This window comes from Pangasianodon hypophthalmus, chromosome 18, assembly GCF_027358585.1.
Source record: "Pangasianodon hypophthalmus isolate fPanHyp1 chromosome 18, fPanHyp1.pri, whole genome shotgun sequence".
NCBI lineage: Eukaryota > Metazoa > Chordata > Actinopteri > Siluriformes > Pangasiidae > Pangasianodon > Pangasianodon hypophthalmus.
In genome coordinates, this window is record NC_069727.1 from 16,444,372 (window position 1) to 16,460,491 (window position 16,120).

The 16,120-nt window shown below is 38.5% G+C and overlaps 1 protein-coding gene across 3 annotated transcripts in view; it reads right to left on the minus strand.

Annotated features, from left to right (window-relative positions):
• The window catches only part of dock4b (dedicator of cytokinesis 4b), a 108,762-nt gene that overhangs the window by 32,973 nt on the left and 59,669 nt on the right, over positions 1-16,120 (minus strand). For all 3 annotated transcript variants that reach the window (XM_026922919.3, XM_026922920.3, XM_026922918.3), the window contains exons 16-25: positions 15,923-16,029; positions 12,922-13,075; positions 12,636-12,733; positions 11,997-12,080; positions 9,695-9,795; positions 7,560-7,641; positions 7,147-7,317; positions 2,889-3,081; positions 2,230-2,357; positions 534-668 (exon numbers count right to left, since the gene is read on the minus strand). In XM_026922919.3, coding sequence (XP_026778720.3) covers positions 534-668; positions 2,230-2,357; positions 2,889-3,081; positions 7,147-7,317; positions 7,560-7,641; positions 9,695-9,795; positions 11,997-12,080; positions 12,636-12,733; positions 12,922-13,075; positions 15,923-16,029 — 1,253 coding nt within the window. The remainder of the gene's footprint in view (positions 1-533; positions 669-2,229; positions 2,358-2,888; positions 3,082-7,146; positions 7,318-7,559; positions 7,642-9,694; positions 9,796-11,996; positions 12,081-12,635; positions 12,734-12,921; positions 13,076-15,922; positions 16,030-16,120) is intronic.

Genomic DNA, 16,120 nt, shown 5'->3' on the forward strand with positions numbered 1-16,120 from the left:
TCTAGCCACGTAGACCACAGTGGACCACAGACCACCAGGTGATGACCCTTGTGCTGATGGATTCATGATACATGTCCAAAAGAGTGTAATACATACGATTATACAAACGAGACATAAACAGCTCTGATGAACACTAAAACATCAAATGTCAGAAATCGACTCTAAACTCATCTCCTGCTCTATTGACACAGTGCTGTTTGAACACAGCCTGCAGAGTAAATAATACAGAAAGCTCAGTGGAGCTATCGAAAACCAGCATTCAGTAGAGACACAGTGAGGTTGGCATCTATAATACAACACGACACAAAAAGCACAGATCACATCTAAAGAAAACGCTCTCCCACAATTCACTTGATACAGAGCGGCTTTGAAGTATAAAGGGCTTTGGCTGCTGAACAGTAATTAATGGACCCTCTGGGGCTTTTGTCATTTTTTTAGGTTCTTTTTCTTCTCTTTATTCTTTTTTTTCCCTCCTCTGTTAAGTGCAGTATCGCTCTCACAGTAATTCTCATGCTTTATCTTTGCTCTCTCACCGTCACGTCCTGATTCTGTGGACGCAGGGTCGACGCTGGGGTCTGCGGACGGTTGGAAATCTCCAGTATGGTCCTCAATAACACACTGAGCAAGCTTTCCACCATCAGATCCACTTCTTCAGACATGGCTGGCTCCTAAACACACACACACACACACACATACAATATATATGATAAGAGAGCATAGACGGCTTATACACTACCATTTAACACTATTTTATTCACGAGACACTTAAAAAAAAAATATATATATATATATATATATATATATATATATATAATAAGTATACATATAAATAATATAAATGAATAGTATAAATTAATCCAAGGAATTTGGGATGTTCATTCAAATTGCATTAAAATATAATTCTTGATAGTGCAGGGGCATCAAACATACAGCCTGTGGGTTGTAATGAGGCTAGAATTCGTGTTATAAATAAATTTGTCTTATAGACCGTAAATAAATTGAAAGCTTTTACAAATAGACAAAAAGAGCTATACAGCTATGGCTTTTTTCCAAAAGAACTAATTTAGAAGTTTCACAGCAATGGTAGTGAATATTTATGCGATCCTTTTTACGTATTTTATTTGGAAGGTTCAGATAAACACTGATAAATTAACACATTTGTTTGCATCATTAGGCAAGGCTCACTTGACATCAGACTAAGTGTAATGTGTCCTGTTATCTAAAATGAGTTTGACATTCCTGCTATAAAGCTTTTCTAAGGCATTCTGGAAGGAAGCATATACATAATTAAAATGTTTAATTTCTTATTTTATTATTCTGTAACACACATTTTTTAACATTCGCCTATACAAACATCCCATGCCAGTAAAGCAGCTATAACGTGAATCTGAATATTAAAGCAGGGTGTAAGTAGTGAGTGTTACTGACAGGGTGATAATGAGAGAGTGAGAAGCAGCCAGATTGAAAAAGGGGCTTGTGGAGGTGATGCCTCTCTTAAGAGTGGCCCTGCAGAGTGTGTGAAATCTGTTTAACACTTACACACACATACACACTGTTCATCTCATGCCAAACAACAGAGCAATGAGAGCCTCTCCAGGTCACAGAGACTGTCCTGTTTGATGTGATCATTAACTGAAGCTCTTAATATCTGCCATGTGATTGGCTGATTGGATAACTGCATGAATGAGCAGGTGTACTGGTGTTCCTATTAAATTGGATTGTGAGTGTATATTGTGTACATTAAGAAAATGAAACGATATGGCACTTATCAACACTACTTGATCAAAAAGATTACTTTTAATTAATCAAGTCAAATAGCTTCACTACTTGTGGTATGAATTGACGTAACCTAGTGTGTTCCCCAACGTAAAATTTATTCCCATCTATTTAATTATCCAATTTTATCAATTTTGCCCATTAGTTGTTGTAGCCTCTACATTAGTCTGATTCCATCAGAGTGTTCAGGTAGTAGATCTGACTGCTCAAAACCAACCGGCCATTAGAGAGCATGAGCTCATCATGTCTTATTGCCTTCAACCAATTTCTCCTAAATCTCACTTCACAGTAAATCACAGGATGTGCTGTACTCCTGTTTAAATCCTCACTCTTTCCTGCCATTATTTAGAGAGCCGTGTTTCTCAGAGGTTGCATCACTCTCTCAGCTTAAAAGCTCATCTCTCTCCCTCTTTCTCGGAGTGGTTCAGGCCATGTCAGAGGCTGCTGTCTCACCGTATCGTATCTCTTTATGATAGACAGCATGGTGGTGAGTATTTGGGCGCACATCACCAGATCCCGCTGCTCCTGCATGTGAGATTGTAACAAGCGCAAGACCACAGGGAGCAGGATATACCTTGATTCTGAAACACACACACACACACACACACACACACACACACACACACACACACACATTCATTAAAGGTCTGGGAAGAAGTCAGCTGGAGGTAGTGGTTTTGAAATTGAAAATAACACAGCCCCTTTTTACAGTGTTCCCTCCAAAGCCAAAACACTAGAACAAGGCTAGAGCTCCTAAAGGTTAGTGCAAGAGGAGACACTTCCAAAACTGACAGGCAAGTAGTGACACGTTCTTGTCCTGCCTGGTTGGATGCTGGTGCTCCATAATATCTGTTTTTTTTTTTCTCCAGCTGAAAGAGCCTGAGGCATCAGAAAAATATTATATTACATATTATATATTAATTTATATTATTTATAGCTGCTTGAATGTGAGGAGAACGTCGACTTAAAAATCACTGACCCCACCTTTAATTATGGTACACTCTTACAACCAGTACTGCTCCAATCTAACAGTCATGTAGAAACTAGCAATGACATACAGAGCTGTGTGAGTCTGTGTGTGTGTGTGTGTGTGTGTGTGTGTGTGTGTGTACCTGGATTTGTATACAGCTGGCTCTCCACAGTTTTGGAAATGCACTGCAGTTTGACAGTCTCTAGGGGGCAGTCTGACTGTGAGGTGTCTGGCAGACTCCCCAGCGTCTCCCGCACGAATGAGGCCACCTCTCTGACAGTGAACAGCTTCAGTAGCTCCCCATAGACTGCAGGAAACGCCTGCAAAAACACCGCCTGCGCGCACACACACACACACACACACACACACACATACACACACACACACAAATAGGCTTATACAAAAATCAAAACAGATCATGCCAGATATTTTTCACCTTTAATAAACTTTTGTGAACAACATTTTACTGACAATAAAATATGACAAGTTTCCTCGAAAAAACGATTAAAAATGACTATAATCTGCTTACATCATCAATCAGCGCAAGCCGGGAAAATGGTGTTGCATAAACAGAAACACTTTTCAACGCGAGCTCGAGGTAATAAGTATCTAATAAGTATCTTTTCTGTCTAATACTGCAGCTGTCCTGTGAGTTTTGCATTATTCTACCCCGTCCTCTATTGTGGGCTTTAAATGAGTAGCAGTCACACTGAAATTTTAATAAGACATCTTTAATAATTTTTAATAAAGAATCGTTGATAGTTATCAGCTGCCTTTGGTCGCATCGGCACTAAATTGGGTGCCGGCGAGCTCTTCACATTGTGCTTTCAAAGATTTCGACACGCAATCTAAGATTTCTTTTACAATGTGCAATTTTTCTGTGACAACAAAATAAAGGCTAAAAATCAGCCGGATTCAACTTCATTCAGACTGTCAGGTGGTAATCTGTGCCAGTCTACAGCTTTTTACTGGACTGAGATCAGACCTGTGACTGGGCCATTTAATGACGTTGATCAAGCTTCATTTTCCTGACGCATTTCTTGGTTCAAATAGGTTGCGAGTTTCGGATCAGTGCCGTGCTGAAAGTTAAAATTACTCTTATGCTTTCCAACAGAAGGCAGCATGTGGTAAAAACACCTCCTCTGTTAAGAACACACCCCTGCCACAGCAAAGGGAAAAAAAAAAAAACAGTCCCAAAACAAGATGCTGTCACCTCTAAGCCTCGGTGTAGGTATGCACAGTGGTGTTTGGGTGATAAGCAGGGTTAGCATTGTGTCCGTCTTCTGTTATCAAGACCAAGACATTTTCCTACATACAGCTGGAATGCTAGGTATTTCACAAATACAAACATCTTGTATATTCTCTTCTTTCTCCCACGAGTAATGAAATGGGCATAATATTCAGTGATTTTTCGCTTACTGCCATAAATTCAGCACATTTAAGGTTACCACTGGCCTCTAAGTAGCTCCACTAATGACCTTTCTCTTTCTACAGCCATCAAAATCCACTTCTTCATGATGATCTTTACAGAATTCAATGATATATTAACTGCTATGGAAATTCTTTTATATCCATCTGCTGATCTATGCAATTTAGAAATATGATCCCATAAATCTTTAGATAGTTCTTTGTGGACCACAGTTATTTCTGCACTATTCAACAAAAAAACGTTTCCGGAAAAAGCTGATGGAGACAGCACACTTTATTTAGGGCCTATAGGGCCAGTATCACATTAATTTATGAGACATGAAACATTATATTTTGTCCAGCCCCTGACTTTGAAAGGTAACGTACCCCATCTTTTTAAGTCAGGGGTGGAGAAATCATAAATGCGTTAGTTAGTCCACTGGGCAAGTGAAAACTCCAACGTGTATGTTTTGCTTCCCCAGAAATTACACTAAAATTAACTAGGCTCAAAACTTTAATAACATATGGTGCGTTAGTTAAGTGCGTTAATATAGACAAGATTATAATTTCCGGCAGAATGGACAACGCTGTATAACCAGTCGTTGTAGTCTTCTGATATGTGTGGTGAAGCAGGTGCTGGGATTCAGAACGAGCAACTTGTGCTATAGTTTCAGCATCACCATGAAATGCATTAAACATGCATAGCAAATGAAAAAGGCTGTTTCACGACAGTCAACAGGGAGTAGAGTTTTTTCTTGCTAACAGCTACTGATCTCCCACCTGCAACTGATTTAAGGCATTAAAGGTTTGATATTTAGAAATGACTCATAACTTGAATGTTACATACAAGATCTTAACATATAATAGCTATTATCATGGACATACGGTCTGCAAGAGATCAGAAGTGTGTATACAGAATAAAACACCACAATCCAACGGTTAAAGCGTAGAAATTAGAGAAGAGAAATATTATGAAGCCCCTTGACCATTTGCCAGTCTTATCCACCCTATTGAGGGCATACTGATTAAATCCAGATTATGTAAAGCTTCTACCCATGCAGAATTCTGTAATCTCGAAATTCCTCTGGTTTAGGTTTAAACACTTCCAATGCAACTATGGACAGAAGAGAACAGAAGCCTGGTATCCAACCTGGAACCAAACAAAGCATCACATGTACAGTGCACTACAGTGTAACCTGGACTGCTACGTCTTACAGCGAAGGCAAGTGAATGAAAACGGACAACACACTTCTGGATTCTGGACTCTGGTGTGTGGAAAAGGCCAGGGATTAACACAGATTAAGACAGCTCTGACCTGCATTCTCTTACTGCTTTTGTCCTGCTCTGTATAAAGATTAAAACACTCAGGCTTTACAACACGCTCAAAACATGTGGCAGGAACCAGATTAACACCTGCAAATGCTCTCCTTGCTTTCTGCTTTATTTTCAGTTGGATTCAAGAAAAAAATAAAGTAGACTTCACGGACCAGAATGCACAAGGAATTCAAAGATTTACTACATTTTATTTTTCTTTTTTAACCCGTTGCCGCTCCCTCTTCAGAGGATAAATAAGGACTTTGTTAAAATACATATATATATATATATATATATATATATATATATATACATATATATATATATATATATATATATATATATATATATATATATATATATATATATATATTTATGTGAAGCTAAATTGACTTTACTATTATAGCCATTCCTAAAACAGGGGGAGAGGGAAAACAAAAAGAAAAAAATAAAAATGAATTTAAAAATGAAAAAAACAGAAGAAAATGTTATATTAAAAATAAACCACGAAAAGAAAGAAAGGAGAAAAAAATATGACCATGTGTCCTTCAACATGTTAAACCCAATTTTGCAGCAAAACAGGAATGATGAGAGATCGTTTTTTCTATTTGGTCCTCTATAGAGAGAGAGCACAGAAAGAAAGAAAACAGAGTCATGTTAGTTTCATAAGGATGCTCAGGTTTCTCTCCATTTTCCAGCAATTTCTGTCACTACATCTCTTCTTACCAGATTTACTTCTATTTTTCCCAGGTGTTGTGTTGTCTATGCTGTCTATGCTGCTTTCTCAGCCCATCTGATTATATCTATTAGAATGGTTTTATCTGTGTTAATCTTTTCATACGAACACAATGCAGATCTCGTGAATGCGGTCTGGTCTTGTACGAGGATTGAGGGGGTGAGGGAGCACACTGCACCAAACACTCTACTGTTCAGGGAAAGAGAATCAGGCTGCACACAGAGCTGATAGTTGAGTCAAGCTCATTCACGGGTGTCTTCAGACGCTTTGTCTCAACCTAGAGAGAGCCATTGTCCTGAGACTCCTCCTCAAACACACCATAAGGGATGAATTATCTCCCTCGTCAAGGGCACTTAATCCATAGAAATTCAAATTAAGGATATTGTACAAAAAAATAAACAAGTACTGTAAATTTCTCTGCAAAGAAAGCCGTTCAGCTCGCTTATAACACTTAAGTTCTGACAAACTTAATTAGTTGCATTGCTGACAATAGTGAAGAAGAAGGCAAGCACTCAAGCTGTGTGGATTCTGTCTTTATGGATGAACAACTGATCAGGGAATATTACTATCAATTACAACTTTTTTTAATTGTTGAACTGATATTGTAAAGTGCAAAAGAATAAAGATGATTAACAATTAATATAAAAAGCAGACCTGCCTAATTTGAAGAGGAATAATGTGTAGTCCTGCCAAAGTGAGACATTTAGCCGACATTTTTCATCTGCTGCTGCTGCTCAAATTGTTTGAACACATTTGCTTTATAACTTTAAAATTCTAACACTTCAGAAATAATTGACACTTCTTTGTAGGCGTCATAAATTTTTGGGCTTGCTCCTCTTTTGCTTAAAAACCAAAATGCGCTGTTTTTGACCATCCCTAATTACTATAGTTAATGTTAATGTTGATGTTAACTATATAGTTGTCTAATGTCCCCTAGCCTCACCTGTGTGTGTGTGATAGGGCTGGACCCTTTGCTCTCCTGCGACAAGAAGAAGCGGATGGACATGAAGAGTTCGTGCACACAGCAGCGAAACTCTTCCTCGTTCTGGCCTCCCGTGGCGAGTGCAAACAGCCTCCGAGATTGGATAATGTACTTAAAGATGTACTCCGTCGCCTGCAAAAATATCATCATTCATCCAATTAAACTGTGACACAATAAACCAATGAGGTTAGTGCTCTAATTACACATGCAGGAGCCACTGAAAGTAATATATCACGGAAGTCATCATGGAATGTCCAGAGAACAACAAAGCACCACTGTTATTAAAGAAGCAAACACAAACTTTAATGTTACAGCATTACAGGAAAGTGCACAAAGCTAAAAATAAAACACTAAGGACTTGCATACGCTCTTACTCTGAGTACTCGCTGGATGTGGTCCTGGTGTTCGGCTTCAATGATGCGGTCCACGTACCATTTCAGTACCTTAATCAGATCCCTGAAGATGAGACATCATGGTGTCATGGTCAGTAACACAATTTCATGGTGTCATTCTTACTATGCTGACAGAGATTGAACATAATTGTGAGAAATGACTATGCAACATGCACTTCTGACTTCCCATTTAAGATAATGGAATAAACAGAATAAATGTCAAGTAGAGACACTGTCAAAGCTAACTGTCTTCCATTTCTCGTCTAGAGAAAACAAATGGAAAATAAGGTCACCCAAAAGCACTCAAAGTTACACTTCTCTTTGTGTGATCAAGAAGTGTGTGTGTGTGTGTGTGTGTGTATTATATAACTTGTTGTACAATGTAAAAGACCATGTAGGAGTGTTATCCTGATAAATCCATCACTAAAACTGAGTGTTGGTGATGAAGCCTTTATGAGACACTGTGTAGCTGAGGCTACATGAAGGGCAAGAGAAGTTGGAAAAGTGCTGGATACATGAGTTAAGGAAACATCTGCCTTCCAGGCAGGAAAAGAATGAGCGTGTGTGAACAGTGTGCGTGTGTGCGCGCATGTGTGTGTGCGTGAACCCTGCATCAGTGATCATTGTTCATGTCTGTTTCAGGAATTGGCACGAATACTTATAATATCTGGAAGTGAAATAATCAAGCAATAATCAAGCTGGACTAATTAAAATAAATAATAAATAAATTGCCGAACGCTTAATTCATTTATTAACTTTACACTGATGAGTCCAGTACCAAAGATAAATGTAACACTACAGCGAGTCTTGTACAGATCAGACATCACCATGTAACATCTTCCAGAAGTATGTGTCTGAGTTGTGATTGTCATTTTAAACTGTATTGATTAATTATACTGGCATTGGCAGAAACTGTGCTCTGATTGGTTACAGTGGCAGAAGGGGCGGGAACTTCCAGTCTACAGAGGTTGCACAGGTGACAGGTAATCTGGAGACATGCTGGAGACTGCATATTAGCTCTACTATGCATTGATGTGAAAACACCACAGAGTTAGGCCTAGATTATACTTCTGTCCTAATGCATATTTGCGTCGCAATGCACAGAGGGGGTTTATGGGTAAGTACTGAACGCAGAGACGCATTTTACTTTCTCTCGCTAGTCCCCCATGAGCTAACAATGCGCTGTGTGTATCCAGGGTTCCAGAGTAATATTGTTCCAAATACATCTCGAGTGTAAACAGTAAGGTGCAAACAACACAATTTTCCCTTATTGCATCCAGTACTTAATACCTTTTACAGGCAGGAGATGTGCTCATGCTCCCCAACTCAACAGCTCGCAGCATAAAGGGATGAAAAACATTCTCAAAAAATATCAGTTTGGACATAATCACACTGAGTTTCTCAGGCTGGTATCTTTAATAAAATGTCTCCTATGATAAAAATCTTGCATCGACAAATATAAATAAAAATGAGTGGGCAGATAACACTTATGTTACATGCAAGTATGAAGACTTCACCCTGTGCAAGTGTCTGTGCACGATGCCCTGACGTGCTTGTAGAGCTACGCTCACAGCAGTATAAATCAGCCCTTATGCTGATTTATATAAAGTCTGTCCATAAGCCTGCCTGTAGTACAAAAGCTAACAGTGTCGAGAGAACACCACAGCTGATAGCAAAAGACTTAAATTTTTGTTAACGACACAAACACAGTTGTTATGTAATCATGGCAAGATCAAGCCCAATCTATTCTTCGACTTCTGACTTAATAATCTTACTACTGGGTGTCACCCACTAAAGGGACATTCTGTGCATGCATGGCTTTGTGAGAGTGTGTCTAAGACAGGAATCCTGTTAGGAGGAGTGTGTGAGGAGGGAGAACAGAATGTAGCATCACACCGAGACCCAGACCTGTGGGGTGAGTTTGGGAACAGACTGTTCCGCAGACAGCCGGTGGTATGCAGGTGACCAGTTCACACTTCACTGAATCGTCACGCAGATCCACTAACACAGTCATCAACACAGTCATCGGCTATTTTTTTCTGCGTTTCATTCAGAGGCATTGTGTAGGCAGATCAAGATCTCAAGAACAAGTATACTTGAGCTCAAGCACTACATACCTGTATGACAAAGCTCCTGCAAAGTGGCTCTCGATGTAGGTGTCCATGACGGGTTTAAAGTGCTGGAACTTGCTGTCCTGGAGTAAATTTATAATGTGCACCTGGGGACAGGAAGTGGTTTAGACTATATGGAAAAAAAAACCTCGTATTTATTTCAGAACTGTTAATGCAATCTGATTTTAAAGCTGAGCTAAAATTAAAGCTAATCTTAATTCAGACATTTCCTCATCAAAGGACCAGAGGTCTCATTTATCAATGTGTGTGTAAAACAAGTACTAAACGTGTCTGAAGAAAATCAGTATTTATTACGTGTGTATGCACTGCTGCACGCAATGGTCAATGCAAAATCCCACACAATCTAAATTTGATGTACTCATGCATGACCACACTCATTTGCATAAAGAAACGCCCTCAGATCTCCATATATGGTGAAGAACTTCCCTGTAAAAAGCACTGTAGCCTGTTCACGGTACTACTTGTTTCAGACGATATGAAACCTTCCCAAAAGGTCTAAGATGATGAACTTCACAGACAATGAAGTAAAGATACTGTTGCATGAAATACAGCAAAACATGAAAAAATGGTTTATTTGGCACTTTTATGAGTAGTGCGTATATATATATATATATATATATATAGATATTATGAGTATGTGTGTGCATTCTATTTTCCCAGTTACATTTAGAAACTCTGCGATGACATGAAAATTCATCATTTTTATTGGTTTTTCCACTGCTTTTTCTGCATTACATATTGGAAATGTAATGTATGGCAGTGTGAGCTATATGAATGAAGGTAAGATGTGTTATTATTCAACTTGTAGCTGGTTGGGAAATGCCTGTAGCGTCTCAAACTTCTCTTTGAAATGTACTCGTAGCTAAAAGCCCTTGAATAGAGATCAACTAAAACCGCACTGGGCAAACGAATTCGACTGATGATCTACTCCTCACTCAAAAACGTACTCATTTCTTCCGCAAAGCTACATGAGCCAAATTTTAAAAAAGGCAGAATCCTGATCTTTAACTGTTTTTTTTTATATGAAAAAATTTACTAAAGTAATGTATTTACTTTACATTCCATCTGTGTTATCTGTCTGCATCTTGTGAGCACTGAAATCAGTAACTACTCCCTCAAAGACACTAGGTAATATAGAAGCTCTGTTGACCTGTTATTACACTTTTCTACCTCTAGGGGTTCTTGCATACGCATGGACAGGAGTGTGTAGAAATATACGCCCATCCTTACACGTAAGCAAAGCCTTATAAATGCCATTCAATGCATAGAAACGTGTGTACGCACAGTTTACACACAAAATTAAGCGTTCATACATTTGATAGATGAGGCCCCAGATTTCTAAAACATCTAAAGGCAAGACTGTAGAGTTATTGTACATGTCCACTTGCAAATTTTTTGGCTCATGCCACCACACAGCATCTCAGCTCACTGCCAGTAAGCTTTCTCTCACATTTCTATTGGTTTGCTTATAGCCAATGTCATGGAGGTCAAATAGAAAATATCAACCCATACTGATAATACTGATAATAAACCATACTGGGTAGCAAATAATGTGATACACTGTAAACTTTATTGAATACTGTGCTTAGCTTGATCAGCCTCACTACAAGCTATCTAGCTAGCATGTAAGGAATAAAACACTTTGGGATGTGCTGTTATAGGAAAATAATCCACAACAAGGTGGTGTTATACCACCACAAAGTGGAGTATTTTTCTATATCGCTCTCCTTATACCATAACAATCTGGCAGTGATTACAATTTTCATGTATTAATTTATTTCATTTATTGCTTTTTAACCATTTAGAGTTACATTGTATGTTGTGGAACATCCCCAAGATAAGAAAAAATGAATCTACTCCTTCAGATTCGTGAATACCACAGCGCTGTGGTATAATAGCAAATAACCTTACAAGCTTCATATGAATTAAGCTGTGCAACAACACTTTATTTATTATTATTTCACATAATAAATGAAGTGAAAACACAGGGTCTCAAGTCATAAGTGATTTAAGTTCTTGCTCAGGTGATGTCTAGCTTTGCCTGAATGGCTAAAAAATGCTGCAAATTGACAGAAAGTTGAGCTCTGATGAACCAAAATTCACCATCATGTGCTGTACAGATCCACAAGAGCTCTCTGATTAAAAGTAATAAGATACTGAGCAGCAAATTTGCAAGAGGACACATATTTTTCAAATTACCATTTTTATTATTATTATTTTTAAAAATATCTTAAGGCTAAAACTGTACCAAGCTGAAGGTACAGCTGACAATGATTTTAAAACTTACAAGAGAATCAAAGACTTTGAGACCATATCTCTGCGAGCTCTCGTCCAAGATTCCAAAGAGCGTGTCCAGTGTATCCTGTAAGAACTGGAAAACATTCGAGTTCAGTTAGAAAAGTAAAACAGATATAGTTCAGTGCAAAAGTTTGCATCCCCATGGTTTATGGGCGAACAAAGAAAAATGCGCCTCTGTTGTACTGTTTATCTACCTGACATTAAAACTCCATAATGTTCAAATGAAATGTTTGTGAGGAACACAATCCAAAATATTGACCCAGTCTTCACAAATGACTTCAAGAAGGGAATTTCTGATATCTGGATAGTTACACTTGGAAGAATATCACAACTGAGAGCATGCAAAAGTTGTTCAGAAGATATGCATGAGGATGTAAGGAGCCAAAAGGAAAAGGGTTGGCAAACAAGTTAGACAATATTAATATCACTTGTGTTTTTGTTCACTAATAATATATTAACATACACTAGTTTACTATTTTTTGTTATTTAATAGTGTGAATTCTGTATGCTTTGCTTCGACAAATTTCTTTGCTTTCCAAGGGCACTAGCTGTTCTCTCTGTAAAAGTGAAACAGAGACCATAGCTAGTGACACGCTCATTAGTGAAGTGCAAATGCAGTGTAGTCTACCTTAACTATCTCAGAGCCATCAATCTCCTTCAGTTTAGACAAGCTGTCACTGATCCTCTCAGGGTGCACCCTCCATTTCAGCAAGTCCAGCATATCACCTGCACAGAGCAAGCAGTGCCATACGTTCTCTGTATACATCTCTGTATCACTGCTATTCCTGCTGCTGTTTAGAGTCCTAAAATCTCACAGTATAACACGCTAGCCATACAGAAATCACATACTCTATAACGTTCTTATATATTCCAGCATATATCCAGGCACACACAATATGAGGAGAATAGTGTACCATTCTGAGTGAGTTTGGTGGAACAGAGGAACGAGGTGATCCAGAAGGACTCCTTGCTGCTTTTCACAGCTTGGTTGTTGCCTGACAGGTTGGTTTTGAAGGAGGGTTGATTGAGGTAGCGTGCACAGTCCTGAAGATTAGCGTTCTCCTCACACTGGGAAAAAAAAGAAGGGAGACGTCAACTCTTAATCCTCACCGGAAACGCACACTCCCACCCACATGAGAGTAAAAACCACTCAATCCCGCCTCCACGAGAGCAAAAACTGCCCACTTCTGGCCACAAGAGTAAAAACAAGTCACTAATTCCGCCAGGAAGAGTAAAACCACCCAATCCTGCCCATATGAGAGTAAAAACCACCCAACTACTGACCACAGGAGAGTAAAAACCCACTACTGCCCACAGATAACCTAATAATGACTCATCTTTTAAGAAAAAAAACATTCCAGAATGTTTTTTTGTACACCCAGACATGTGTAAGTTCGAATTTTACATCAGACATTTTAATCATTATCATAATTTTACCTTTGCATACAAGAAGACTATATAAGTGAATTTCCCTGTTTTTAGCTTTTCCCCCAAACAGTTCAGTGCTGCAAAAGTCAACGAACAAATGGTGGCACAGGAGCTCTCAGGAGTGCATCTGTTTAATTCTTGATAATTTTCTGCCGTATTTGATGCAGCCCATTTTAAAGAAATCTATTTGTTTAATTCTTGCTAGTTTTCTGACCAATGATTTGTTGTTAAGACCATTAAAAGCTTAATATTTTGCCAAAGTGGGCTTGGCCCATTTTTTTCCGCCAGGAGTGTAGGTAGAGTCAGGTCCATAAGTATTTGGACAGCGACACAATTTTGGTAATTTTGCCTCTGTACACCACCGCAATGGATTTGAAATGAAGCAATCAAGACATGACTGAAGTGTAGACTTTCAGCTTTAATTCAAGGGGTTTAACAAAAATATGTGCATTAACCCTTTAGAAATTACAGCAATTTTTTACAAAGTGCCTCCATTTTCACAGGATCAGAAGTAATTGGACAATTAACTGATAAGTTTCATGGCCAGGTGTGGCCTGTTTCCTCATTATTTCACGACAAATTAAGGAAATAAAAGGTCAGATAAGACAACTAAAGACAACTAAAGTGGATGATAATTTTCCTTGGTGAAGAAAACCCCCTTCACAACATCTAGCCAAGTCAAGAAGACCCTGGAGGAGGTAGGCGTATCATAGTCAAAGTCTACAGTCAAGAGATGCCTTCATGGATGTAAATACAGGCGGTTTACCTCAAGATGCAAACCACTGCTAACACTCAAGAACAGAAAAGCCAGATTAGACTTTGCTAGAAAACATCTAGAAAAGTCTGCCCAGTTCTGTAACAAGATTAACTTGTAGCAGAATGATGGGAAGAGAAGAGTATGGAGAAGGAAAGCACTACAAAGCATACCACATCATCTGTCAAACATGGTGGAGGCAGCGTTATGGAATGGGCGTGTATGGCTGCTAATGGAACGGAGTCACTGGTGTTCATTGATGATGTGACTGCTGATAGAAGTAGCAGGATGAATTCTGAAGTGTATAGAGCTATACTTTCTGCTCAGATTCAGTCAAATGCTGCAAAAACTGATAGGACAGCGCTTCACAGTACAGATGGATAATGAGAGTCAGTCACTTCACCCCTTTTGAGCATGTTTTTCACTTACTGAAGACAAAACTGAAGGCAGAAAGACCCACAAACAAGCAGCAACTGAAGGCAGCTGAAGTAAAGGCCAGGCAAAGAATCTCAACGGAGGAAACTCAGCATTTGGTCATGTCCATGGGTACCAGACTTCAGGCAGTCAGTGACTGCAAGGAATTTCCATCCAAGTATTAAAAATATTTCTAATATTTATAATTATGTTAGTTTGTCCAAGTACTTTTGAGCCTGTGAAAATGGAAGGACTCTGGCAAAGATTGCTGTAATTCCTAAATGGTTAATGCAATATTTTTGTTAAACCCCTTGAATTAAAGCTAAAAGTCTACACTTCAATCACACCTTTATTGCTTCATTTCTAATCCACTGTGGTGGTGTACAGAGGCAAAATTACGAAAACTGTGTCACTGTCTAAATACTTATGGACACGACTATATATAAGTTGTAAAGTTGGAAACAAAATGACCAAAATATAATAAGCACGGATTAAAAACTCCAGAAATAAACCACAGATACTCTGTAATTCATTTTTAATGACTTTTTCAAAGAAGCTTCCTCAAGTGTATTTTGTTGCACGAAGGTAATATTTCACAAGTTACCATGTTGTAGTTGTTTGGCCATATCGTCTATTGTTAGTTTGTGCTGTCATCATAAACACTGTGGCTATAGAATAAACAAATTTCCCTTTTTTTGAGCGTGTGCGCATCTATTTCTCAATTCTAGTGCAAGCCTTTGCACTTATGACCATGCTGAAACACACATCATCACATCATGCACATCACATCATTTCTCCACAGCATGTGTTATTTGAAGGACAGCCACACATTCAAACAATAAGAGGATGTGGTTAAAACTAGGGATGACGTCTGTATCAGCATTTAGAGGAACCAAGTATATTTCTTTCTTTCTTTGTACAGGCCCATTGAAAAGATCTGTTTATTGCGTTGTTAGTGTCACAACGTACTGACTGTTGAATGTTTGGCTCTGCAGAGAAAGCACTTTATGTATCGAGTCATATCAGTTTCAAAATCACTTGCAAGTAAAACCATTATTGCATGGAAAGATAAGCACATTTGTTCAAAGAAAAGAAAAGAAAAAAAAAAAAAAAAAGAGGCTCGCTCAAGGAAAACAATTCTAGACACATCTTGATCACATTATTGATTTGCATAAAATCGCTGCTTGAACCTGGCATACTGTTGGCAGGAATGGCATAACATATAAACAATCGACATTCAATGACAGAAAAAAACCTCAATCATGAAAAACTTACATGATCATTAAATATATATATATATATGAGCTGAAAGGAAATACCTTATGGACGATAAGCTCATGGGTGCCATCAGGCAGAGTTCGTCCATCTTCCTGCATTAAAGGGACAAATGAGAAGCCAAACAGCTTCTTCTCCCCCTTGTCTTTTGCTGAGGAATAGACACACACACACAAAATAACATCACACAATTAGCATTTTTCAGATTATATCAGTCCAATTTTACCTGCAAAAGGTGCAGG